General features: G+C 28.2%; 3 protein-coding genes across 3 annotated transcripts; all 3 read right to left on the reverse strand.

The window, feature by feature from the left end:
* Positions 1-1,557: 1,557 nt before the first annotated feature.
* Positions 1,558-2,136, reverse strand: LOC125876383 (zinc finger protein 2). Its single transcript, XM_049557566.1, has one exon. The coding sequence runs from the start codon at positions 2,076-2,078 to the stop codon at positions 1,611-1,613; it is 468 nt and encodes a 155-aa protein (XP_049413523.1). The 5' UTR covers positions 2,079-2,136; the 3' UTR covers positions 1,558-1,610.
* A 10,787-nt stretch (positions 2,137-12,923) lies between these two features.
* LOC125876379 (CASP-like protein 2C1) lies at positions 12,924-14,838 on the reverse strand. Its single transcript, XM_049557562.1, has 3 exons — positions 14,656-14,838; positions 14,027-14,165; positions 12,924-13,320 (listed from the first exon to the last, which is right to left on the reverse strand). The coding sequence occupies exons 1-3, from the start codon at positions 14,805-14,807 to the stop codon at positions 13,009-13,011; spliced, it is 603 nt and encodes a 200-aa protein (XP_049413519.1). The 5' UTR covers positions 14,808-14,838; the 3' UTR covers positions 12,924-13,008.
* Positions 14,839-17,914: 3,076 nt separating this feature from the next.
* On the reverse strand, positions 17,915-19,625 carry LOC125876373 (probable xyloglucan endotransglucosylase/hydrolase protein 25). Its single transcript, XM_049557556.1, has 3 exons — positions 19,322-19,625; positions 19,021-19,214; positions 17,915-18,458 (listed from the first exon to the last, which is right to left on the reverse strand). The coding sequence occupies exons 1-3, from the start codon at positions 19,604-19,606 to the stop codon at positions 18,092-18,094; spliced, it is 846 nt and encodes a 281-aa protein (XP_049413513.1). The 5' UTR covers positions 19,607-19,625; the 3' UTR covers positions 17,915-18,091.
* Between the last annotated feature and the right edge of the window lie 1,660 nt (positions 19,626-21,285).

Consider the following 21,285-nt stretch of genomic DNA (forward strand, 5'->3'; position numbering starts at 1 on the left):
TCATTGTAATTCCTACATAATAACAATCATGAAAACAAAAATAACATCTTTGTTACTAAGTAGACAAAACAGAACCAGAGATATTAAATAAGATCATGTTACTAACTCCTCACTTTGATATAATCCGAGATTAAAAAAAAAAAGTACTCCCTCCCAATTTACGTGACACTTTTCAAATTTCGAAATTCAAACAAGTCTATCTTTAATCGTAAATATCTTTAATTAATTTGAATTGCCAATTATTGTGATTTATAGTACTTTTACGTACTTTACAAATATATAAATTTCATTTCAAAAAATTTGAAGATTCTACGCACAAATTTTCGGTCAAACTTAAACTGTTTGACTCTCAGAAAATGAAAAGTGTCATATAAATTGGCAAATTAAGGTATTCATGGAATTGCTCATTTTCTCTTGGTATACATCTTAGTAAAATGTGTTTTAGATGCGTAGTCCATGATGACTTGATATTTGTGATATTTTGGCATAAAACACACTTTTATTTGACAATTTTTGTGATTTTTTTGCCTATGTTACTATTGATTGGGTGATTAAAAGGACTACTTAACCTTTTATTTATACCAGGTTTCAGGTTCGAGCCGCATTTGTTATACGAAGCGATTTATTCTTTAATATGAGATTTTACAGCGTAAATTTAAATTTATTCGAATTTTAATATAAGTATTTGACATCCGAGTAGAAAAAAAAGTAGGTAATTGCACAAATACCCTTATTTTATGGTGATCATAATTTTGCTCCTTGAAATCACAAATCTTCAATTTTATCCTTTAAAGTAACTTTATGATAATTACTCGGAGAATTCCACAAGTGAAATGATAAAATGTCTATTACTAACAAACGTTTATAGAAATAGGATTGCAAGAAGAGAATACTACATATTAATTGAATCTTACACTCAATTAATGCACAACAACAAATTCTATCATACAACGATTACATATATAGTATTGAATATCGACCATATTATAGAAAAATGATTAGAAAAAAAAAACAAAATCAAGGACTTTGAGACATAAAAATGAATTTTTTTTATCGAGATATTGCATGTGTATACATTTTTAGAGAAAAAAACGCAATTTTCTTCAAGATACGAACAAAGTCAATAGATAGAATGAAGAACAAAATCAAGGACTTTGAGACATAAAACTAGATTTTCTTATAGAGATATTGCATGTATATACATTTTTAGAGGAAAAAAAAGAAGCATTTTCTTCAAAATACCAACAAAGTCAATAGATAAAATAAAGAACAAAATCAAGAACTTCGAGACATAAAATTGGATTATCTTATCGAGATATTGTCTGTACATACATTTTTAGAGGGAAAAAAAGGAATTTTCTTCAGGATACCAACAAAGTCGATACATACTAGAATTATTTTTTTTCTGATCACAATTTCATGAGAATTCTCTTATATTTATAAAAAAAAAACTAAAGATGATGCATATTTAATTTAAATAAGAACTCAACCGCCCTTGAGTAGAATTTTTAATTAATTAACACCTCAAAATAGGTTGAAATTACAACAATTTCTTGAAGTAAAAATCAAATAACTAAAAATAAAATTAAAAAAAAAAGAAGTGATGATGATCAAAGCCTTAAGGACAAGTCAAGGTGTCCAAAATCCTCTTGAACACTTTCATGACCATTTTTCATAAATTCATAACTCATCATCATCTCTCTTCTTCCATAGCTTATTATATCATTATTTGTAACAAACCTAGCACCATGACCATGACCAGTATGGCTTGGACCACTAGGACTCAACGAGCGATGATTATTCTTATTATTATGATTTGACCAACTAGAATGAGTCCCGCGGAGGGTTGAACTCAACTCCCTACTCTTCTTGGCTAGGGTTCTTTCGAGTTTATGAGCATTCTGGTGTCCTCCTAGAGCTTGTGAACTATAAAACTTTCTTCTACAATAGTTGCAAGAGAAAACACGTGGCTCAACCGGACTTAAAGGGGATGATGATGATGACGACGATGATTGATCAAGTAAAAGATCATTTCTTGATAGACTTAGGTTTAAGGCCGTGTTTGGTTCGTAACTCATGGCTAAAAATTTCAACACCAAGAAGGATAAGACGACGATTATCAAGAAGAGAACAAGAACAAGATAGGTTTTTTGTTGTTGTTGTTGTGAAATTGGTGAGTTGAAATTAGGTTTGTGGGAAGTAAAGGGGGGCCAAATGTATATATAGGGAAAGTAATAAGTGTATTTGTGTGTATAATAGAGAGAGAGAAAAAATAAGAAGAAGGGCGTGTCGTGAATTATAAGAAGAGATAAAAGTTTACTACTTTTATATACTCATAGTATAAAGTTATTATTATGAATCTTTAAATAAAGAATATTACGTATTCGATCCAGAGGAAGAAACTTAAAATATTATAAACTCTCATGATTAATTTAGAAAATTAATCTTACAATATACTTGTTTCGATAAGTTTCATTCGTTACACTTCTTTTTATCTGCTTAATTGACCTATATAAAGGTAAGTATGAACACTATCGCTTTTAGCTTAAATGATTTTAATTCAATCAATTTGTAATTGATAGGAAAATACTTCATAATAACTTAGACCAAACCTAAAATTTTAGGTAGATTAGATAACCTCTAACAATATATTGAGATGTATTAATTAATGATAGTGGATAATTAAATTATTTAACTATGAGCATATATAAATGTAAATCTTTCTTTTTTAATTAAAAAATTAAAAGTTAAAAAATATTGAATAGGTGAAGAAAATTGATGGATTTTTTTTCATAGTATTTTAAATACTAGAGAGACAAAATAGCTGCAAAAATCAGTAAGGGAATCAAAGGGTTGTCACCTCCACTAAAGGCAGCATTCCACTCTCTTGTCGGTCTGATTAAGTGTTGGTAAAAAAATCAAATTTTGACTCGATTAAATTTGAATTCGTTCTCAAAAATTTTATATTTGGTGGTAAATCACTTGCTAACAATAGTAAAAATATATTTGTATTCAAGAGAATTCGAATCTGAAATCTCTCCGTAAGAATGAAGGAATATTTTTCACCCTAGCATGTGGTTTTTTTTTGCATTCTTCACCAAATTAAAACTCCTTTGTTTTTTTTCCTTTTTAAAAAGAAATTCCATCCAATATTTGATACCACATTAGAGGTCGATTAAATTTAGCCTATTTATTCTGGTTTTTCATTCAATGTTTGGTATATGTATTGAAATTCGATTAGACTCGAATTCACACTGAAAAGTCTCACATTAGAGATAAAGCGCTCTCCAATAAATACGACTCTGTACCTAGAGGGAATCAAATCTAAAACCACTAATTAAGGATGAACGATTACTTATCATTCTATTTTAACATTTTGTTTTTTTCCTTTTAGTTGTGAAACTAACTGAATAGGCCATCAAATCATTAGTCCAATCAAAACTTTGGTTGTAGCTAATTAGGTCCCTGTAATTATCACATATAGGACAAATAAGCTTCTAATATCTTGCAATTGATTTTCCCATTAAAGAAACTAATTAGTGATTAAGATAAACTACCTTGACTAGACAAATTCTGCAATAAAATAATTAATTACATAATTTTATGTATGGTGTACAGGTGTAATGAACTCATGTTGTACCATGTAGTCCTAAACATGTTTCATTTTCTATGTGCACCTTGCCCCTAATTTGTAGTACCATAATATATGTCATGTGTAATAATATCATTTTAATGATTTGCTTTTTTTTTTCTTAAATTTTTTATGGGGTCTAGGTAGTTATAATTTGACTAGGAACATGTGCTTTTAACTTTAACTAAACAAGTCATGTTCATTTTCCTACTTTTTGAAGTTAAAAAATTTAGTTCATACTAGTTCAATGGATTAGAGTCTTACTATATTAATGGATGTTGGATATAATTCCCAACAAAAACCTTAACTTTAACAACTTTTATAAATCAAGATTTTGTCTGCTAATTGTAAACAATTGGACCAAGTCTTTAGAATTGTAGATCACAAATTACAATTCACAACAAAGAGAGATATATATATATATACACACACTAGAGTAAATAGAAATAACAAAATCTAAAATTGATATCAAATAAGTGATGCTCACACATTTTCTTTTATAATCGTGGTGTTGGAGGTAGTTTTTGTGCGCCTAGACTAATTAATTTCATTGTAGACTTGTAACCTCCTACCAACAACATGTAACTCTGTCCACCAAGGCTAGGACATATAAAAATAATCATCCAATATTTTTTGTCTCTAATGAATTTTGAACCTGAGACATTAGGATTCTCAACTACTTCATTAATCACTAAGCCACACCATTAGGTGCATGTTGCTCACACTTTCTTAAGGATGTTTCATACCGAACACTATTGTAGTATTATCTCCATTTACTTTTACGTTTCATATATAGGTTTGATATACTCATCAAGCAAAATTTAATTGACATGATTAATTTTATTATACTATTCCTATTTATTAATGTGTAGTATTAGGTTTTTGAAAAATGATTTGAAGAATAAGTAATTATTGTTAAGAGTAAAACATGATTATTTAAAAATATTTTCTTGATATAAAATAATGAACAAATAAAAATAAATGATTCTGAGTAAATTAATAATAACTCTAACAATGACACAAACGCTTGGGGATCATCAATTTTCTTGGCAGTGTAAAAAATACAATTTTATCATTCATTCATTCATTTTAATGCCATTTATGAAGTAACTAGAATTCAGAGCCAAAAAAGGGTAAGTTCCAAACTTTAGTTCATTTCTGGGAAATGTAGATGTGACTTATATATAGTACTAAATTCCATTACTCTATAGTTTATATTGTGGGTCCCTTCTATTATATTTTGTCCGTTTTTTTTTACTTATTAAATTTTGACTTGACATACTCACTCTGTTTCTATTTGATTGTCAACTTTTGAATTGACACACCTATTAAGAAAACAATTAATGACATAATGAGATTACCATTTTACCCCTATTAATTATGAAGTGGATGAAAAGTTTTACATTTTCCAAAGTAATTAGTCATTAATTGAGGGTATAATAGGTAAAAAAAAATTTGTCCTTTCTTGATTTGTCAAAATGGACAAGTAATTAGGGATATCTATAAAAGGAAAAGTGGACAAGTAATTAAGGACATAGGGAGTATTTATTAAGAAAACAACGATTGATATAGTTTAATTTATCATTTTGTTCCTATTAATTGATTAACTCTTAAACATATTTACTTACTGCATTTTCAAATATATAAACTCAAAATTAATAAGTTGAGGGTGTAATAAAATAAAAATATAATTCTTCGTTGATTTGTCAAAAATGAAAAATAAAAAGAAAATCTAATTAAAAAATATTTGACAAGTAAATAGAAACGGAGAGAATATATATCTTGCATGTACGCCACCCAAATCTAATTAAATTCAAATTATGTAAGACTTATTTAAGAAGACAATATTTTTTAATAATTATATATTTATTTAAAACTTGAATTTACAATTTTGATTAAAAAATATTTTTTTAAACAAAATCATATTCATCTTATGACGATTCTAAATATCATACACTCGACTTGATTAATCTAACTTACAACACTGAAAAATATTTATTACTTTACGATTTACAAGAATCAACTAGATCCATTAAATTTTCAAAAAATGTCAGATCAGAAAACTAATATTCAAGTATTATATTTTGAGAATTAAAATTCATACAAGAAAGTATATATACCGAAAACTCTCTGCCTTTGCCTCAGAACGTCGGTGCAGACCAAACCTCGAAAACATCTCTAAATTTGACGCGAAATATTAGTTTCATTCATGAATTATTGATAGTTTTAAAAATATATTATTACTTGATTAACTGAACTTCGATATACTCATAATCTTGCAATATGACGTCAAGTTTAGGAGTGGTTTTAATACTTTTCTGGGCTTTTTATTAAGAGTCCAACCATGCTCTTACAAAAGTTTGAGACCAATTGCTATGTCATGTGACAAATCGGGAGTGTATTTAAGTTTAAAATTGTCGATAGTTTCAGAAACGAAACTAATAATTTACACCAAGTTCTGAGTGTTTTCAATACTTCTGTCTTTATTTTATCATCTATAATTTTGTGCTAGTTAATTCACAACCTTTCGCAATATTTTTACTTTTACTTATAAAAGGAAAGGAGTCCATGCATCTAGCTAGGTAAATAGTGGAAAGTCAATTTGAATCACATAAGTAGCGAGGGTTGTGATAAAGTAGTAAACATCCTTAACTAGACGTTTTCGTTTCGATTTCGAGTCCTTCTGGATACGAGTCACCTTTATTACTCCCTCAATATGAGATTTTCTTGTACAAATTCAAATTTTATCAGATTCGAATTGAAACCACATCAATTATGAAATTAATAGTGATGAGTCAAAATTGGCATTTGATCGAACCCACTAGCTAGGCATGAATGAAGATAAACTGAGCACAAAGCACATGGGGATGTGCCTTAAACTGTAGAAAAACAGGGAAATAATAAATCCCACTATTTTAATTTTAATTTGGTCTATGTAACATTTAAAAAAAGAAAAAAGAGATAAGGATGGGCTCTCCTGAAGTATTATTTCTTAGTAATTGTTTGTGACTTATAATTAATTAATCATAATAATATTAATTTTGTCTTTTCTGCAACAAACACAACATAATCTCATAATTAATTAATACTTGTACAGAACATGTTTGGAATATATACCCCTTGAGATTCCAAGCCAAATTAAACACATCAAATTTTTTTCCCATAACACTATACTCTATAAACAATATAATAAAAGATGTAAATAATAATGTAGCTCGATCGATTGACATTAACGAATAATAATATTCCTAGTTGATCAGTCGCTAAATAATCTGTAACTAACATGATTTTTGTGTGTCAATATGTGTGATGGAATTTATGTTTCGTACCACCAAGCTAAGGGATTTGTACATGTTAGCACATACTTTTATTAGTTAATTATATTATCAACACGCTCGCTCATGTGCGGGTCTGCTTCTTTTCAATGGGACAAACACATGAAATTCTTTTTGATATAAATGGCTGTAAAGTTCGATCTCATGACCTTCTGATACCATATTAAAGTATCTGACTATCTCATTTAAAAAATGAACTTGTTAAATCTCTCTTTTATAGAACAGAAAATACAATTTATTGGCCCAAAGTGCACCATATAATAAAACAAAATATAGCAACATATATGAATTTTGAAGAAAAAAGAGAGAATCACATGATAAAATGGAGAGGTTTAGGTAGAACAGTGAATTAGAGGTGGTGTTTCTTACATACAACACATGACAATTTGCTCACATTGTATCAAGAGTCATGAAAAGAGTATACATAGGTCTCCTCAACTATATCTCAGTTAATTTGTGCTCGTCATGAAGGATCAGACTTCTCGATCTTGCAAGTTTTTCAAAAGGGAATGTACATGATATTTTAAGCGAATTATGTATTGAAATTTGTGTGAGATTTATAAGATCAAAATACGTGTCATTTGTTATTCTCTTATAATTCATTTGATTATCTAAGAAAATATATTTATTTTCCTTTATTATGATTTTATATACTCTCTCCGTCCCATTTTATGTGGCAACATTTCCTTTTTGGTAAGTCCCAAAAAGAATGTCACATTTCCTTATATGACAAGTTTATAAAAGTACAATTTCTCTTTTATCCTTGTTGGTCCCACTTAATCTTAAAATAATACTCCAATACATTTATGAGGAGAGAGAAAAAAAGTCTACTTTTTAAAGGGCAATTTGGTAAACATTTCAAAGTCTTCATTTATTTCTTAAACTCTGTGCCCGGTCAAATGTTGCCACATAAAATGGGACGGAGGGAGTAATATATCAAATAAAAAATATTCATTTCAAAAGTAGGTAGAATATTATTTTGAAGAGAAACATATATACATAAAATAATTTAACATATGTATATTATATTGACCTATGTTACACTTGAAAAGCCATTCCTTTAATTGAAAAAGAACTACACCAAAGTGAGAAGGACCCCAACTTTTGAAGGGTCGAAATGTCCTAATCAGATTTATATCAACTCGCTAATATGAGTCGTGTTGGAATGATTAGAATATCCTTCAGTATTACTTAAAAATTTTGAAATCGAACTTCTAAAAATGAAATTATATTTTTATTAAAAATACTCGTTAATTTGAATTTAATCTAATATCAGCATGATGATTATCGAGAAAAAAAACATTTATATATACTCTATCCAATAATAAGGCATTAATAGTGACCAAAATAGATTGTGGTGTAGTAATAGAACTACTTCACTCTTAACCAGCGATTTCAGACTTGATCCCTAAATATGAAGAAAAATTTCTTGGAAGTGTTACCTCCAATTGAATTTTGCAGTGAGTGATTCAAATTTAATCGAAACTCCAATACATGACTCATTAACGAGGGGCCAAACCCTAAACACTATCCAAATTCTAACAGCTGGTCATTATCCATGCATGCATATAAAAGAAATGTCATCACAAGTACAATCTTTTAATTGCACCATCTATTAAGGGACAAGAAATTGGAAAAGCAAAAAGAAATTTTATGAGAAATAGAAAAAGGGGAAAATAAAAAAAATTACACAAGTTTACAAGTTTAAAAATTTATTTTATAATCACAAAATATTATGATATATTTAATAATAATATATATATATATATATCTCATAATCTTTTTTTTTCTTAAATTTCATGTCGATATAAACTTCAAATAAATTCAAACAACCTTTAAAAAAAGGTGTACATAGATAGCAGATAAATAATTGAAGTCTTTTTTTTTTGTTTGTCAAATAATTGAAGTACTAATGGAAATAAACGCAAAAAATAATTGATCATCTGATTAAGTTGGTGTTTCTCTATTTATAATATTGAGCGATAGCTAATAGTCATTTCATGTAGAGGCAAATCCAAAGTTTAAAATTTACGAATTTAATCTTTGAATTATTATAACTTTATATTTATGAATTCATATCTATTATTTGTTGCATTTTTAGTAAATCCATTCTAATAAATTTTATATTTCATAGCGTAAAAAGTATTAGGTTAAACATAGATTTATTTAAATTTTAAATTTAAAAGATATCACGTAAATTGAGACAGAGGAAATATATATTTACACACTGGCATCCACATAATTATTTTCATTTGTACAAAAAAGTCAGAGTCATTTAGTCATATAATTGTACCTAAGTGCTAATTAAACTCACATGAGATGACTCTCCAATATTAGCTCAATTTTGTGTAACTTGTCAAAATATAAAATCAGCACCTAGTTATGTTCATCCGTAAATTAAATAAATTACCTTATATATTCTTAATGCACCCGTTCACGTGCAGATCTGACGTTGAGGACTTGATTTTTTTTCATGAACTTATTTAATTATATTCTTAACACGCCCCCTCACTTGCGAGGCTAAATCTTTTTCAGTGATCCAGTACATGAAAATTCTTTTTAATATGAGTGACACTGAGATTTTATCTCAAGACCTATGTCCGCTCTGATACCATATTGAAGCACGTAATCATCTCATGTAAAAACTAAAGCTATTAAAGAAAAAACACTTTTATTAGTTAATTGTATTTTCAATCGTGCTAAATTCATTGCCTAGAAAATTGAAGTATATATCACTAAGGGGATAAAAAAAAGTTGTGAAATTTGAGGTCAGTATGTCACCTTCATAAAGTTGGGAGGGTTATGTGTTAAATTCTAAAGAATAATGGGGTAAATTATTAGTATTATATTATTTTTGGAAAATGGAATGTTTGTATCACAATCAATATGCCATTTTAGATGAAACATTTTGTAATTATTAGCGTTACGCAACTGGTTTAAGTTAAAAGACAGATTAAACAATTTGAACTAAAAAACACCTATAATTAGCATTTCAATTCCAATTAAACTTCAATTACGCATCAACCGTCGGTCATATTCATCACGCTTCTATGAACTATTAGGATCGTTTGGTCAGCAGGATACGATTATAATCTCGAGATCAACTATGAGATAATTTCATTACATATTTGATATAGTTTTTAATTTCGAAATTAACCATTATATGGAATTGATATACCATCAGATGACTTATTTTTCCACTATCTAGAAAGGTAACATAAACACTAGTAGCTAGTGCGCACCTAAATGGACCTACATTGTCATTTTGATTATTTTTTTATATATAAAAAAGAGAATTTAATTAAAATGTTTTATAAGATCACCTATAGTTAAGAATGTCAAATGAGCGAGTTAAGCAAAAATTGGACAAATCAAAATAAATTGAGGTAATAATCAGGGGCGGCTCAACAGATCTCGTGGCCTAAGGCAAAATCATATTAAGAGGCCCTTAAATTTATTTTATAAAGTTTATACACTAACAGAAAAAATTATTTTCTACACAATAGATTAGTCATTTAAGACAAAAAATAACAATTTTCACACACAAAAAGAAAAGGAACAAGAGTACAAAAAATAAAGTGATGGATTATAGATGTTAAGCTTCAAAATTCAAATTTAAACTTTAATTTGGCTATCATCACAAATAAGAAAAAGAAAAAAACATACATAACTTAATAGTTGAAGTTTTGAACATGGATAGTAACAAAAATATATACACCTTCTTATCAAATATGTGATCAATTTAAATGATATAATTCTTTTTAAATGTTATAATTCATTCCATTGAGTAGCACTCATTGGTGAATATCTAAAACAAATTATAAAATTTTCATATAATATATTAAATTAAAATGAAAAGGAAACTTGTGCATGAATGTTTTTGTGTTCACGCAGTTTAAGAAAAGGTTGAAAAAAATTCATTATGTTCAATATATATAACTTAGTTCCTATATATAAATGATAAAATTTAAAATTGGAAGTTAAAACAAATATATCAAATAATGAGTGAAAAGATTATGAGAATTTATGAACTTATTGATAAAAAATACTCTCAAACAAATTATAATAAAAAATATACAATAACAATTTTATTTATATAAATTATATTAATATATAATAAAATCAATAACAATAATTTAAATAAATTTGGGGCCTTCAAATTTTTGAGGCATAAGGCAATGGCCTCACTGGCCAAGCCTTCAGGGCCGCCCCTGGTAATAATTTATAGTGTGGTAATGATAAGGTTACTTGAATTGAGATGAGCTGAGATAAAAAGAAGAGAAAATTTCATAAATAGCAAAGAGATTAAACTTAATTACGCTCCATAGCTACACTTTGCTTAATTACGCTTTATAGTTATAATTACATTTGTTATGAGTATTTTTGTTTGTATATTTCTCTTGTCAATATACGTACAAACATGGTACGTAAGTATATACAAATTTTGTATTTATACATTTAGGAATCTTTCAGAATTTCGTTTGTATATTTCGCTTGCTATAGAAATTTTTCAGAACTCCATTTGTATATTTCGCTTGCCAAATACAAACAAGGTAATTTATTATGATTTTTTCATAATGTATACAAATCAAATGTATCAACAAATCATATATAAATAGCTAGGGTAAGCATATACAAAATCTGAATTTATACAATCAGAAATCGAATCATACAAATTCTTGATTTATACAGTTAGGGACTTAATAGCAAAATTTAAGAAACTGTAGCCACAAATCATAAACATCTAATCGAAACTATAACTATGGAGCGTAATATACTATAAATATTTGTCATTTTGCATAATTTTTTCTAAAATAAAAGGGAACTACATAATAAGGGTTATAACTCTCTATATCCAGAGGCGAACCCACACTATGGAGAGGGGGTGCACTTGCACCCGCCAACTTCCGAAAAAGTCATATGTATATATGTATATCTATTTTGAAAAATTGGTAGAAATTAGGATATAGTTAATCGTGCACCCATGTAAAACATAGAACCGCCCTTGTGCAATTGGTACAAGCTAGAGATACCACCCTTTAGACTAGGGTTCAAATCCAACTAAAGCCCTTTTTATTGTTTTTATTATAAGTTTAGCTTAGAGCTATTATTTGACCTATGTTTTTATTGGTGCACCCAAAGTCTTCAAATTCTGGGTTCGCCTTTGTATATATCTATCCAACTTAAGCCCTTTTTTATTGTTTTTATTATAAGTTTAGCTTAGCGCTCATATTTGAGCTATGTTTTTATTGGTGTACCCAAAGTCTTCAAATTCTAGGTTCGCCTCTGTATATATCTATCCTTTTGGGAAAGTCGTCCCACTTTTGTGCCAGAAAGTCATCCCACTAATTTGAATTTGAGTTGGAAAGTCAGCCCACTTTAGAGGTAAATCGTTTCATACCCAAAGATGATTACATTCACAGAGCTCGAACCTGAAATCATTTGCTAACGATGAAAAATACTTATCATTTCATTATAATTTTTTGTGGTCCTTTTTCAAATTTATTAGAAAATATACAAGATAAGTTACAAGAGAGAAATATATACATCAAAGCCCACTAGTTATTGGGCTTTCATGACCAAGTATGGAAGCATCATCATAATTGTTACGTACATCATAAGATATTGAGAAAATGATAGGACACAATTTATATTAACACCAAAATTAAATGAGAGGGATCAGAATTCAAAACTTAATTAAGTTATTAAATGGTTTTGTTATATCACCAAAAATTTCGATGAAGTGATAAGTATTCTTTCATTTTTAATCAAATATTTCAAGTTCGAGACCTGGATATGAAGTCGCCTTTAATAAAGAGCCTTTACCCTCAAAGTGGGATATCTAGACACAAATTTAGAATAGCGGACCCCAAATTTTGTTATAAGATTATTTAACCTTGATTAACTATCAATTATACAGAATAATAAAGTTATAATACAAGAAAATAAAACATTTCTGAATAAAAGCATAGTCCAATTAATCCATGATAAATTTATTTTTACATAACAACTTATGAAGTAAGGAAGCAAACTATATTGATATCAATTATTTTGTAGATCGTTTTGCAACACGTTTTGATGAACAATATAAGGATCATCAATTAATTTTGTTTTAAGTTTAAGAAAATGTTTAGGTGAGTATAGCCTAAATAATTGAAAAGCAGAAATTGATGAAATTAGAAATAATATAACAACAGCAAGATAGCCCAATATTAAAGCAGCTCCCACTTGGATACAAAATCTAGTGAATCTATTGCATATTTTCATCCATTGTAAACTTTTAATTCCAATTAATGCAATTACTGATGCTTCAATTGCTGCTGAATTTACTGCAAATACAATGTACACAACTGCCTGCAAAAAATAATAATAATATAATTGTCATATGAGTCACGACTACAATGATTTATCAGGCTGTCTGTAGTACTCATTCTGTCTCAATTTATGTGATACATGCATTTCGTTTTTCGAGAGTCAAACGATTTAAATTTTTATAGTACTTTTCGTATAGTTTTTGAATATCTAAATTTTTTATTTAAAATATTAAATACATATAATCTAATTTAACTTTGAAAATTAGTCAAATTGACTTTCAAAAAACGCAATATGACAATTAAAAGTGGATGGGAAGAGAGTAATACGTTAGGTTAATTACCACATTCAATAAAATTAATTAATATCTCAACTACAATTCATCTTTTCAGTTAGTATATTAAAGCAACAATGTGTAGTATGCATAGTGAAGGTAAGAGTGACAAGTAATCCTCCGTCTTTAATCAGAGGTCTCTTACGTATGAAATTGTTTTTGGTTGGGGGCCTTTAATTTACCTCAAAAGTATGACTTCTCAACACGAATCTAGACGTTAGTGTACTTCACCCAAAGTTGGACCCCAAAAGTGGATACCAAACAGCAGGGTGAGAAACACAAAAAAACAATAAAGGTATGAATATAAACTTCTCACCTTATGTTGTGATCAACAATATATAATATAGTAAGATAAGGAAAAATCATAGAAAAAATAGACAGTTAAAAATTAAAGGGAGAGAGTTAATTAATTACCTGGTCTAATAAGAAAAAGAACCAATAATTCTTGTGAGAAAATTGTTTAATATCCCCCTTTGAAGTAGTAATGAATAAACATCTCAGCAGTTGGAGTACATTATAACTGGCAGCAGCAGCATCAATCCATACCAAAACACTTATGCCAATAAATAAAACAAACAATTAGATTTAAGAAGAAAAAAAAATGATGCAATAATATGCCTCTAAATATAAATTACAACAATAACATATCTCGTGTACATAATCCTGCGATGAGATCTGAAGAGGGTGACGTGTATGTAGCGCTCTTACACACTTCTTTTGAAGGTAGAGAAACTTTTTTTTTTCATGGTTTGACTAAACAACTGACTTTCATATTACATATTGATATACATTTTGATGCATAGCATGTTGGGATTATAATATAACAATGAGATATGTTACAAAGAGAGCTTTTGAACAAAGAAACAAGAAAAAATAAATTGAGAACGTACTTAATATTATCATAAAATAAGACGGTTCCTACCCTCAGGTCAAACAATATAGCTAACAACATCAAATAAAACAACAATTTGTTCCAATTAATTTCATACATCAAATAATTGTGTATACAAAAGAATATAATAATTAGTAATATAATAACTCACCTCAAGGCATCCAAATATTTGTAGTTGGCTTTTATATGGATAGTTAAGAAAACAACTTTAGTTTGAGAATCAAATCCAACAAGACAAGCAGTCAAAACCAACAACAAAGTTGCAAAAAGCCTCAACAAAAACTCTATTCTCACAATATCCATATGATCTTTATGTTTTTTTATTTAATCAAAATGATGTAGATCTAGTTAGGCATCATACATTTATATATAATAATCTTTAGAAATCATTAATGTTTCAATTAATTATGTTAGTTGTAGCTAGGTGAGGATGATAAAGTTCTGGTTTGTAAATGGTACACGTGATCAAGATGGTATCTAATGTGACAAGTAGGCCATTTAAAATTAAATGGTCCATGCACATTCCTAAATGACCACTTACAATATTTTTCATCGTGTTCGGATCAATTTATATGCATCTCGATTATTTTATTTAAACATTTATTATCTTCCATTGTTATATATGTATCAACTAGTACGTAAATTTATCTGTCAAAATTGTTGGTAAAGTTATTGCCATGTGATCAGAAGGTAACGAGTTCAGGCCTTGTAAACAACCTCTGATAGAAATATAAGGTAAGACGCCATACAATAGACCCTTGTAGTCGGGCCCTTCTCCTAACCGTGCACATAACAAGAGCTTTTAGTGCACCGGGCTGTCCGTTTAAGCTTAATCATGTACAAAATCACCGAACTGTCTTTTTAGTGCAAAATATATCAAATAGTATGTAAATTTATCTACAAAAGTTGCTGGTAAAATTATTGTCATGTGATTAAGAGATTACTGATTCAAGCCTTGGAAAAAATCTTTGACAGAAATGCAAGGTAATATGTTGCATATAGTAGACCCTTATAGTCGGGTCCTTTCCTGAACCCTATACATAGCGGGAGCTTTAGTGCCTTATAGTAACTCATTTCATTAATCATTTGAGCTACACACTTTAATGCTACTCTCTCTATATATGACATTTATGGACCCATAAATTAAAGTATTTTGAAGTGATTGGAAAATGAAATAAAATTATTGCCTTTTTTCTCATACTTGGTCCAAAATTATTCCCTTTTGTTGACTCAACAAGAAGCAAAAGAATGGAAAATTGGAATTTGGACTTGCCCAATTGTTTGGACCTGCCTATTTCTCAATGCAAATAATGTGATTTGATGAAACTACCAAGATATTGCACATGGTAGGGTGGCTGAAATTTAACATACCAATTAACACCTCTAGTACTTAATTACACCCTTTTGTAGCTTAATATAGAGTGTTAAATTTCCCATCTAATCTATGTAAATGCTATGCCTACATTGCTTGAATTTTTAAGAAATGATATCGTATCGTGTCAGATCTTTTTAAAATGTAATATTGATAGTAAATCTAATATGCATCCATCGACATTTAAAAAGTATTAGCAACCTAACGTAAATGATGTAAGTTATCCAAGATTCCTTGTTCATTATTATTTGAAATAAGTAACTTGTACAAATTCAAAGCAATAAATTAAAGGAAAACTATCTTATTAGACATATATCTATATCATATATACTAATTCTACCTATATTTTCAAATAATTATATATTCTACCATTAATTAAGAGTTTCCTTCCATATAACGAGAAATATACACTTAGATACATGTATATTTGCCACCAGATATACTGAAATAGGGAGAGAGGCGAGCGAGAGGGGGAGATAATCATATATGTCATATACATACGAATCACACTACAGACACATAGGATACACACTATATATATGTATTTGTAAATATTTGGTGTAATTAGCTTGTATGTGGAATACCAAATACATAGAGAGTGACGAACAAGATATGAGGGAGACGAATGAGATTTGTCTATGTATCTAAATACATATACGAATCTACTTGGATACAATATATCTCGAACAAAATACTCCTTTTTTGACTCCATGTATCCAGAAGCGGACCCACTAAGGCATTGCGAACATTCCTTGATCAGGTCGTGTGTTCTCTAATCCTACTAGCTCCATAATTATATTTTTTACTACAATCATTGACACCCCTTAATGACAATATTGAATCACTAATCGAGATGCATCGAAACATGGTAAGATATGTGACTTATAAATCAATTTTTTTAAATACATTATTAATGAAAATAATCAGGCTTGCACATGAGGAAACATATATAATTATCAAAAGGAAAGAAAAATGTAGATTTTAAAAGACAAGGCAAATCGATTATTGCGTGCATAGAATGTTGTGCAATATATTCATTCATACTCATCTTAGTAGTTGTTTTTATTGCAAATCCATGACTCAAAACACTAAAAAGATATATATAGAACAAGTTGCCTAGCTATAACAACATGAGGTATTGAAAGGATAAGAGAAGAGATAAGATAATAATTTCTTACTGATTTGATAATTTTCCCTATAAGTAATGTGTACTTGAATTGATTTTGCTCTTTTACAAAAGTATATAAGCCAAGGCTCAATATGTCAACAAACATTAAATTTATCAGTGCTACAGTAATTTCATTTAGATAGTCGAAGTAATGACAATATCAATCAAACATCTCAACATAATGTTCTTATTAGACATTTTCAATTCAAATTTTCAAAATTTAAATTAAAAGTAAACATATCATAGTTAAAGTATTTTAAATAAAATTTACTGACAGATTTAATAAATTACTTTATTACCTCATTAGAATCAATAAGATAAGATCTCACCTCTCTTGTACTTATTCTTGTTAATTTTTTTTACTAACATATTTAATATATTACTTTATTACCTCATTAGAATCAATAAGATAAGATTTGACCTCCTTTATTTGTACTTATTCTTGTTAATTTTTTTTTACTTTTTTTTTTAATATATTACTTTATTTCCTCATTAGAATCAATTTTTTTTTACTGACATATTTAATATATTACTTTATTACCTCATTAGAATCAATAAGATAAGATTTGACCTCCTTTATTTGTACTTATTCTTGTTAATTTTTTTTAACTTTTTTTTAATATATTACTTTATTACCTCATTAGAATCAATAAGATAAGATCGGAGCTCCCTTGTACTTGTTAATTTTTTTTTTTAAGTAAACCACTTTCTGTATCTGGATGGTATAAAAATATATATCAAAGACAGAAACAACATAAAAAAACATCTACACAAAGCGAACACTTCAATTTACGCTAGCTAATATTACTAACGAAACAATAACAACATCATATTCAGTATAATTCGATTACTATCAACACATGACAATAATTATAATTACATAATACTTTCAACTTCCAATATTAAAAACCTAACATAGAAATTACAACACTCCTCCCTTTACCACTTAGGCCACAGTATATATACTTAAAAGAGACAAAATTAGAGGCGGCTATTAACATAATTATACCAACTTTTCTACCTACATAACTACATTAATTAATTAATTTAAGTGGTACTACACTCTGGAGGAAAACCTTGAGGAAATCTCTTATTATCAGTACAATAATTATATATCATGTATTTTTGTTGCACCCTTCTCAATTTTTCTTCATTCACAGGATCCAAATTTTCTGCCATATATTTGCAAGAATTATTATTATTATTATTATTGCAAATATTGGCATTGAAATTTCTATAAGAGGCTGTAAATGGGGCTTGGGCCCAATCAGTCTTGATAAGCCCACCCATTGTGGCCCATTCATCAGCATTCCATAAACTTGAATAAAGTTTCATTGATTGAGATTTTGGAAATGCAACTCCTATGTTTTCCATATTCTTGAACTCCCTTATTGGTACATTGTCCACTGAGAATCTGAAAAAAATTACAATTATTTTTCACACCATCAGATCATCTAAAAGATAATTAGAGTTATTTATACTATATATTATCTGCTATAGCATATTAAAATATAACTTCAATTGTTAAATAGACATTTTCATTATAAGGTGTCCAATAGTTTCGAAATTAAAAATTCACAAAACATAATTACAAACTTGAGAGATAAAAAAAATGACACTTCTCTGTCCAATCATAGTTATCCAATCATAATCATAGTTATCACTATTGACTTGATACATGCCTTAAAAAATGATAAAAAATTAAAATAATATTATTATATTACCCTTTTTTTAAATAGATTAAATTTAATATTTTAGAAATGTATTAGATATTGAATACGTAGTATCTAATAAAAAGGACTAAATAAACACAAAATGATAAATTATTTCTTGATTTTTCAAACGTTTCACACTGAACAAGTATTGCTGGACAACTGTTTATAGTATAATGGACAAGTAAAAAAAGACGGAAGGAGTAAATAGTAATACATAACTTGTTGTAAAATAAAATATAATATTGTTTTTTGAGTACTTACACAATAGTTTGTGGATTCCAAAGGATAGAATAAGTATGAAAATCATTAGTAGGATCAAACCACAAGTGAAATTGTTGCTCTCTTTCACCTTTGCCTTGTGTATACACATTTGTATGAAGTGTATATGGCTCACCACTCAAATTACCAAGAAACTCAAAATCTATCTCATCATGATTTGATCCTTCTGAAGACAACTAAATAAAAAAAATAAAATACCCACATCACAAAACATAACAATTAACATAAATAACCAATTTTCTTGATTTTTTTTTTGTAAAAATAAAATAAAATAAAATATTACATAGTAAGCAGTGACAGTGCCAGCAGAATTTCCTTGAACTAATTTGATTTGCATATCAATTTTTCCAAATAAATATTCCTTCTTTGATTCAAATCCAGAACCTGAAATATTATCAAGTGTAAGAGTAAGTATTTCACCATTATTTAATATTTTCCCCCTTTCATTTCCCCATGTAATATCAAAATCTTGATTAAGATCATTACTAGCACAATATTCAACAACCATACAACTTATAAATACTAGTACTAAAATAAGTCTAATATTAAAGGAAAATAGAGAAGGCATTGTTATTTTTCGTGGATTTTTTTTTAATTTGAGAATATATTGAAAGTTGAATGAATATAATTTGCCTTTTTATAGTGAATTTTAGATGAAAAGAGACAAAATTGTGTCCAGAAAGGGTGGTTCAATGAATGCCATCTGAAAAATAAAGAGTTGGCAACAGCTTGCTATTTAGTATTTTTTGGTATATATAATGTAGCTGAGGAGATAAGGTAAGTTTGTGAAATAAAAAATGGTTTAAATTTTTTAAATATATATATATAGCTTGGTTTGTTCAAGATTACTCCAATGTGTACTATATTTTTTTTTTATCAACAGTATTAATATTTTTTTAGTAATTTCTTATTTTTTTTTATTTTAATTAATGATCACTTATATTATTTGTGTTTGGATATTGTATGATTTCATTACCATTATACTATTTTTTTTCTTCCATATACATTGCTCTCTATCTAGCTCACTTTATTTTCGTTGTCATTGTTATTGTCATTTCTATATTTTCAGAAATATTTTCTTTTATTTTATAAATAAAATAGAAATAAAATATGTATACACGCTAATATTGGCCTGGTTGATAAAGTAAGAAGGAAGAATATAATGCTCCCTCGATCTCAGTTTATATAATTTATTAGTCCCAAAAAGAATGATACATATTAACTTTAAAATATTCATTTTATTCTTTAATGAAACGATTTATAGCCACACAAATTTTTATTATTCATTTTAGATCACAAATTTTAAAAATCTTCTGTTCTTTCTTAAACTCCCCCCAATCAGGTGCCTTTTCTTAAAAAAAGATGTGTCTTACACTCTGTCCGAATAAAGAACTTCCTCGATTTTTAATTCCGTTTGAAACTGAATATCGATAGAATCAAACTATCTCACACAAAATAAAACGGAAGGAGTAATATATATATATATATATATATATATATATATATATATATATAGTAGTGGAAATTGGGAAGAAGTGATAGGTTTGGTGCCTAGTGCCGAGTGATCACTTGATTACTCTGACTTATATTTCAGCAGTATATGACTCATCAACAACATTTAGCTACGTGTCATCCTCTTGTGACCTTCTTGCTTCTCTAGATTATCATGTGAATGAATTATATAAAATTTAAAAATGATGACAAACATCTTTTTGTTTGCCTATTTCATTGGACCTAACTTTAATAGATTTTTTAATATATAGTCTCCAGATTTTCTTGATTGGACCTTACATTTAATGGAAATTCATGTGGTGAGAAATAATATATATACTTGATTCTTAACTTGGTTTCAATGGGTAATGATGTCTAAAATATTAACGGTAATGATATGCATAGCCCTAAAGTATGACGAAGGATATTGGCATACCATTTATAATAGTTCAGAGGTATATTTATCATTTTTCTCAATGAAATATAATTATTAAATAATATATAAAGACAAAAAGGCCCTGATAATTGCATTGTTGTGCCACTACAAAAATAACTGTGTTTAGCGACGGATTTTCGCTACAAACATATTTCCGCTGCTATGTAGCAACAGATTAGCTACCAATTTACAATTTTGTCACCAAAAAAGCAAAAAAATAATTGGCATATAATATTATGACAGATTAGCGACGGAATGTTTAGGCCGTCGCTAAATTTTTGGCTCTAAATTTTGGCTCCCCTTTTTTAGCTACAAAATTA

The sequence above is a fragment of the Solanum stenotomum genome, chromosome 9 (assembly GCF_019186545.1).
Source record: "Solanum stenotomum isolate F172 chromosome 9, ASM1918654v1, whole genome shotgun sequence".
Lineage (NCBI taxonomy): Eukaryota > Viridiplantae > Streptophyta > Magnoliopsida > Solanales > Solanaceae > Solanum > Solanum stenotomum.

Coding starts and splice junctions, on each gene's coding strand:
- LOC125876379 (XM_049557562.1), bottom strand. CDS start 14,807: ATGGATATTGTGAGAATAGAGTTTTTGTTGAGGCTTTTTGCAACTTTG. Junction 14,166..14,655: donor AAATATTTGGATGCCTTGAG/GTGAGTTATTAT, acceptor TATTGGCATAAG/TGTTTTGGTATGGATTGATG. Junction 13,321..14,026: donor TCTTTTTCTTATTAGACCAG/GTAATTAATTAA, acceptor TATTTTTTGCAG/GCAGTTGTGTACATTGTATT.
- LOC125876383 (XM_049557566.1), bottom strand. CDS start 2,078: ATGAGTTACGAACCAAACACGGCCTTAAACCTAAGTCTATCAAGAAAT.
- LOC125876373 (XM_049557556.1), bottom strand. CDS start 19,606: ATGCCTTCTCTATTTTCCTTTAATATTAGACTTATTTTAGTACTAGTA. Junction 19,215..19,321: donor GCACTGTCACTGCTTACTAT/GTAATATTTTAT, acceptor TTTTTTATTTAG/TTGTCTTCAGAAGGATCAAA. Junction 18,459..19,020: donor TGGAATCCACAAACTATTGT/GTAAGTACTCAA, acceptor AATTTTTTTCAG/ATTCTCAGTGGACAATGTAC.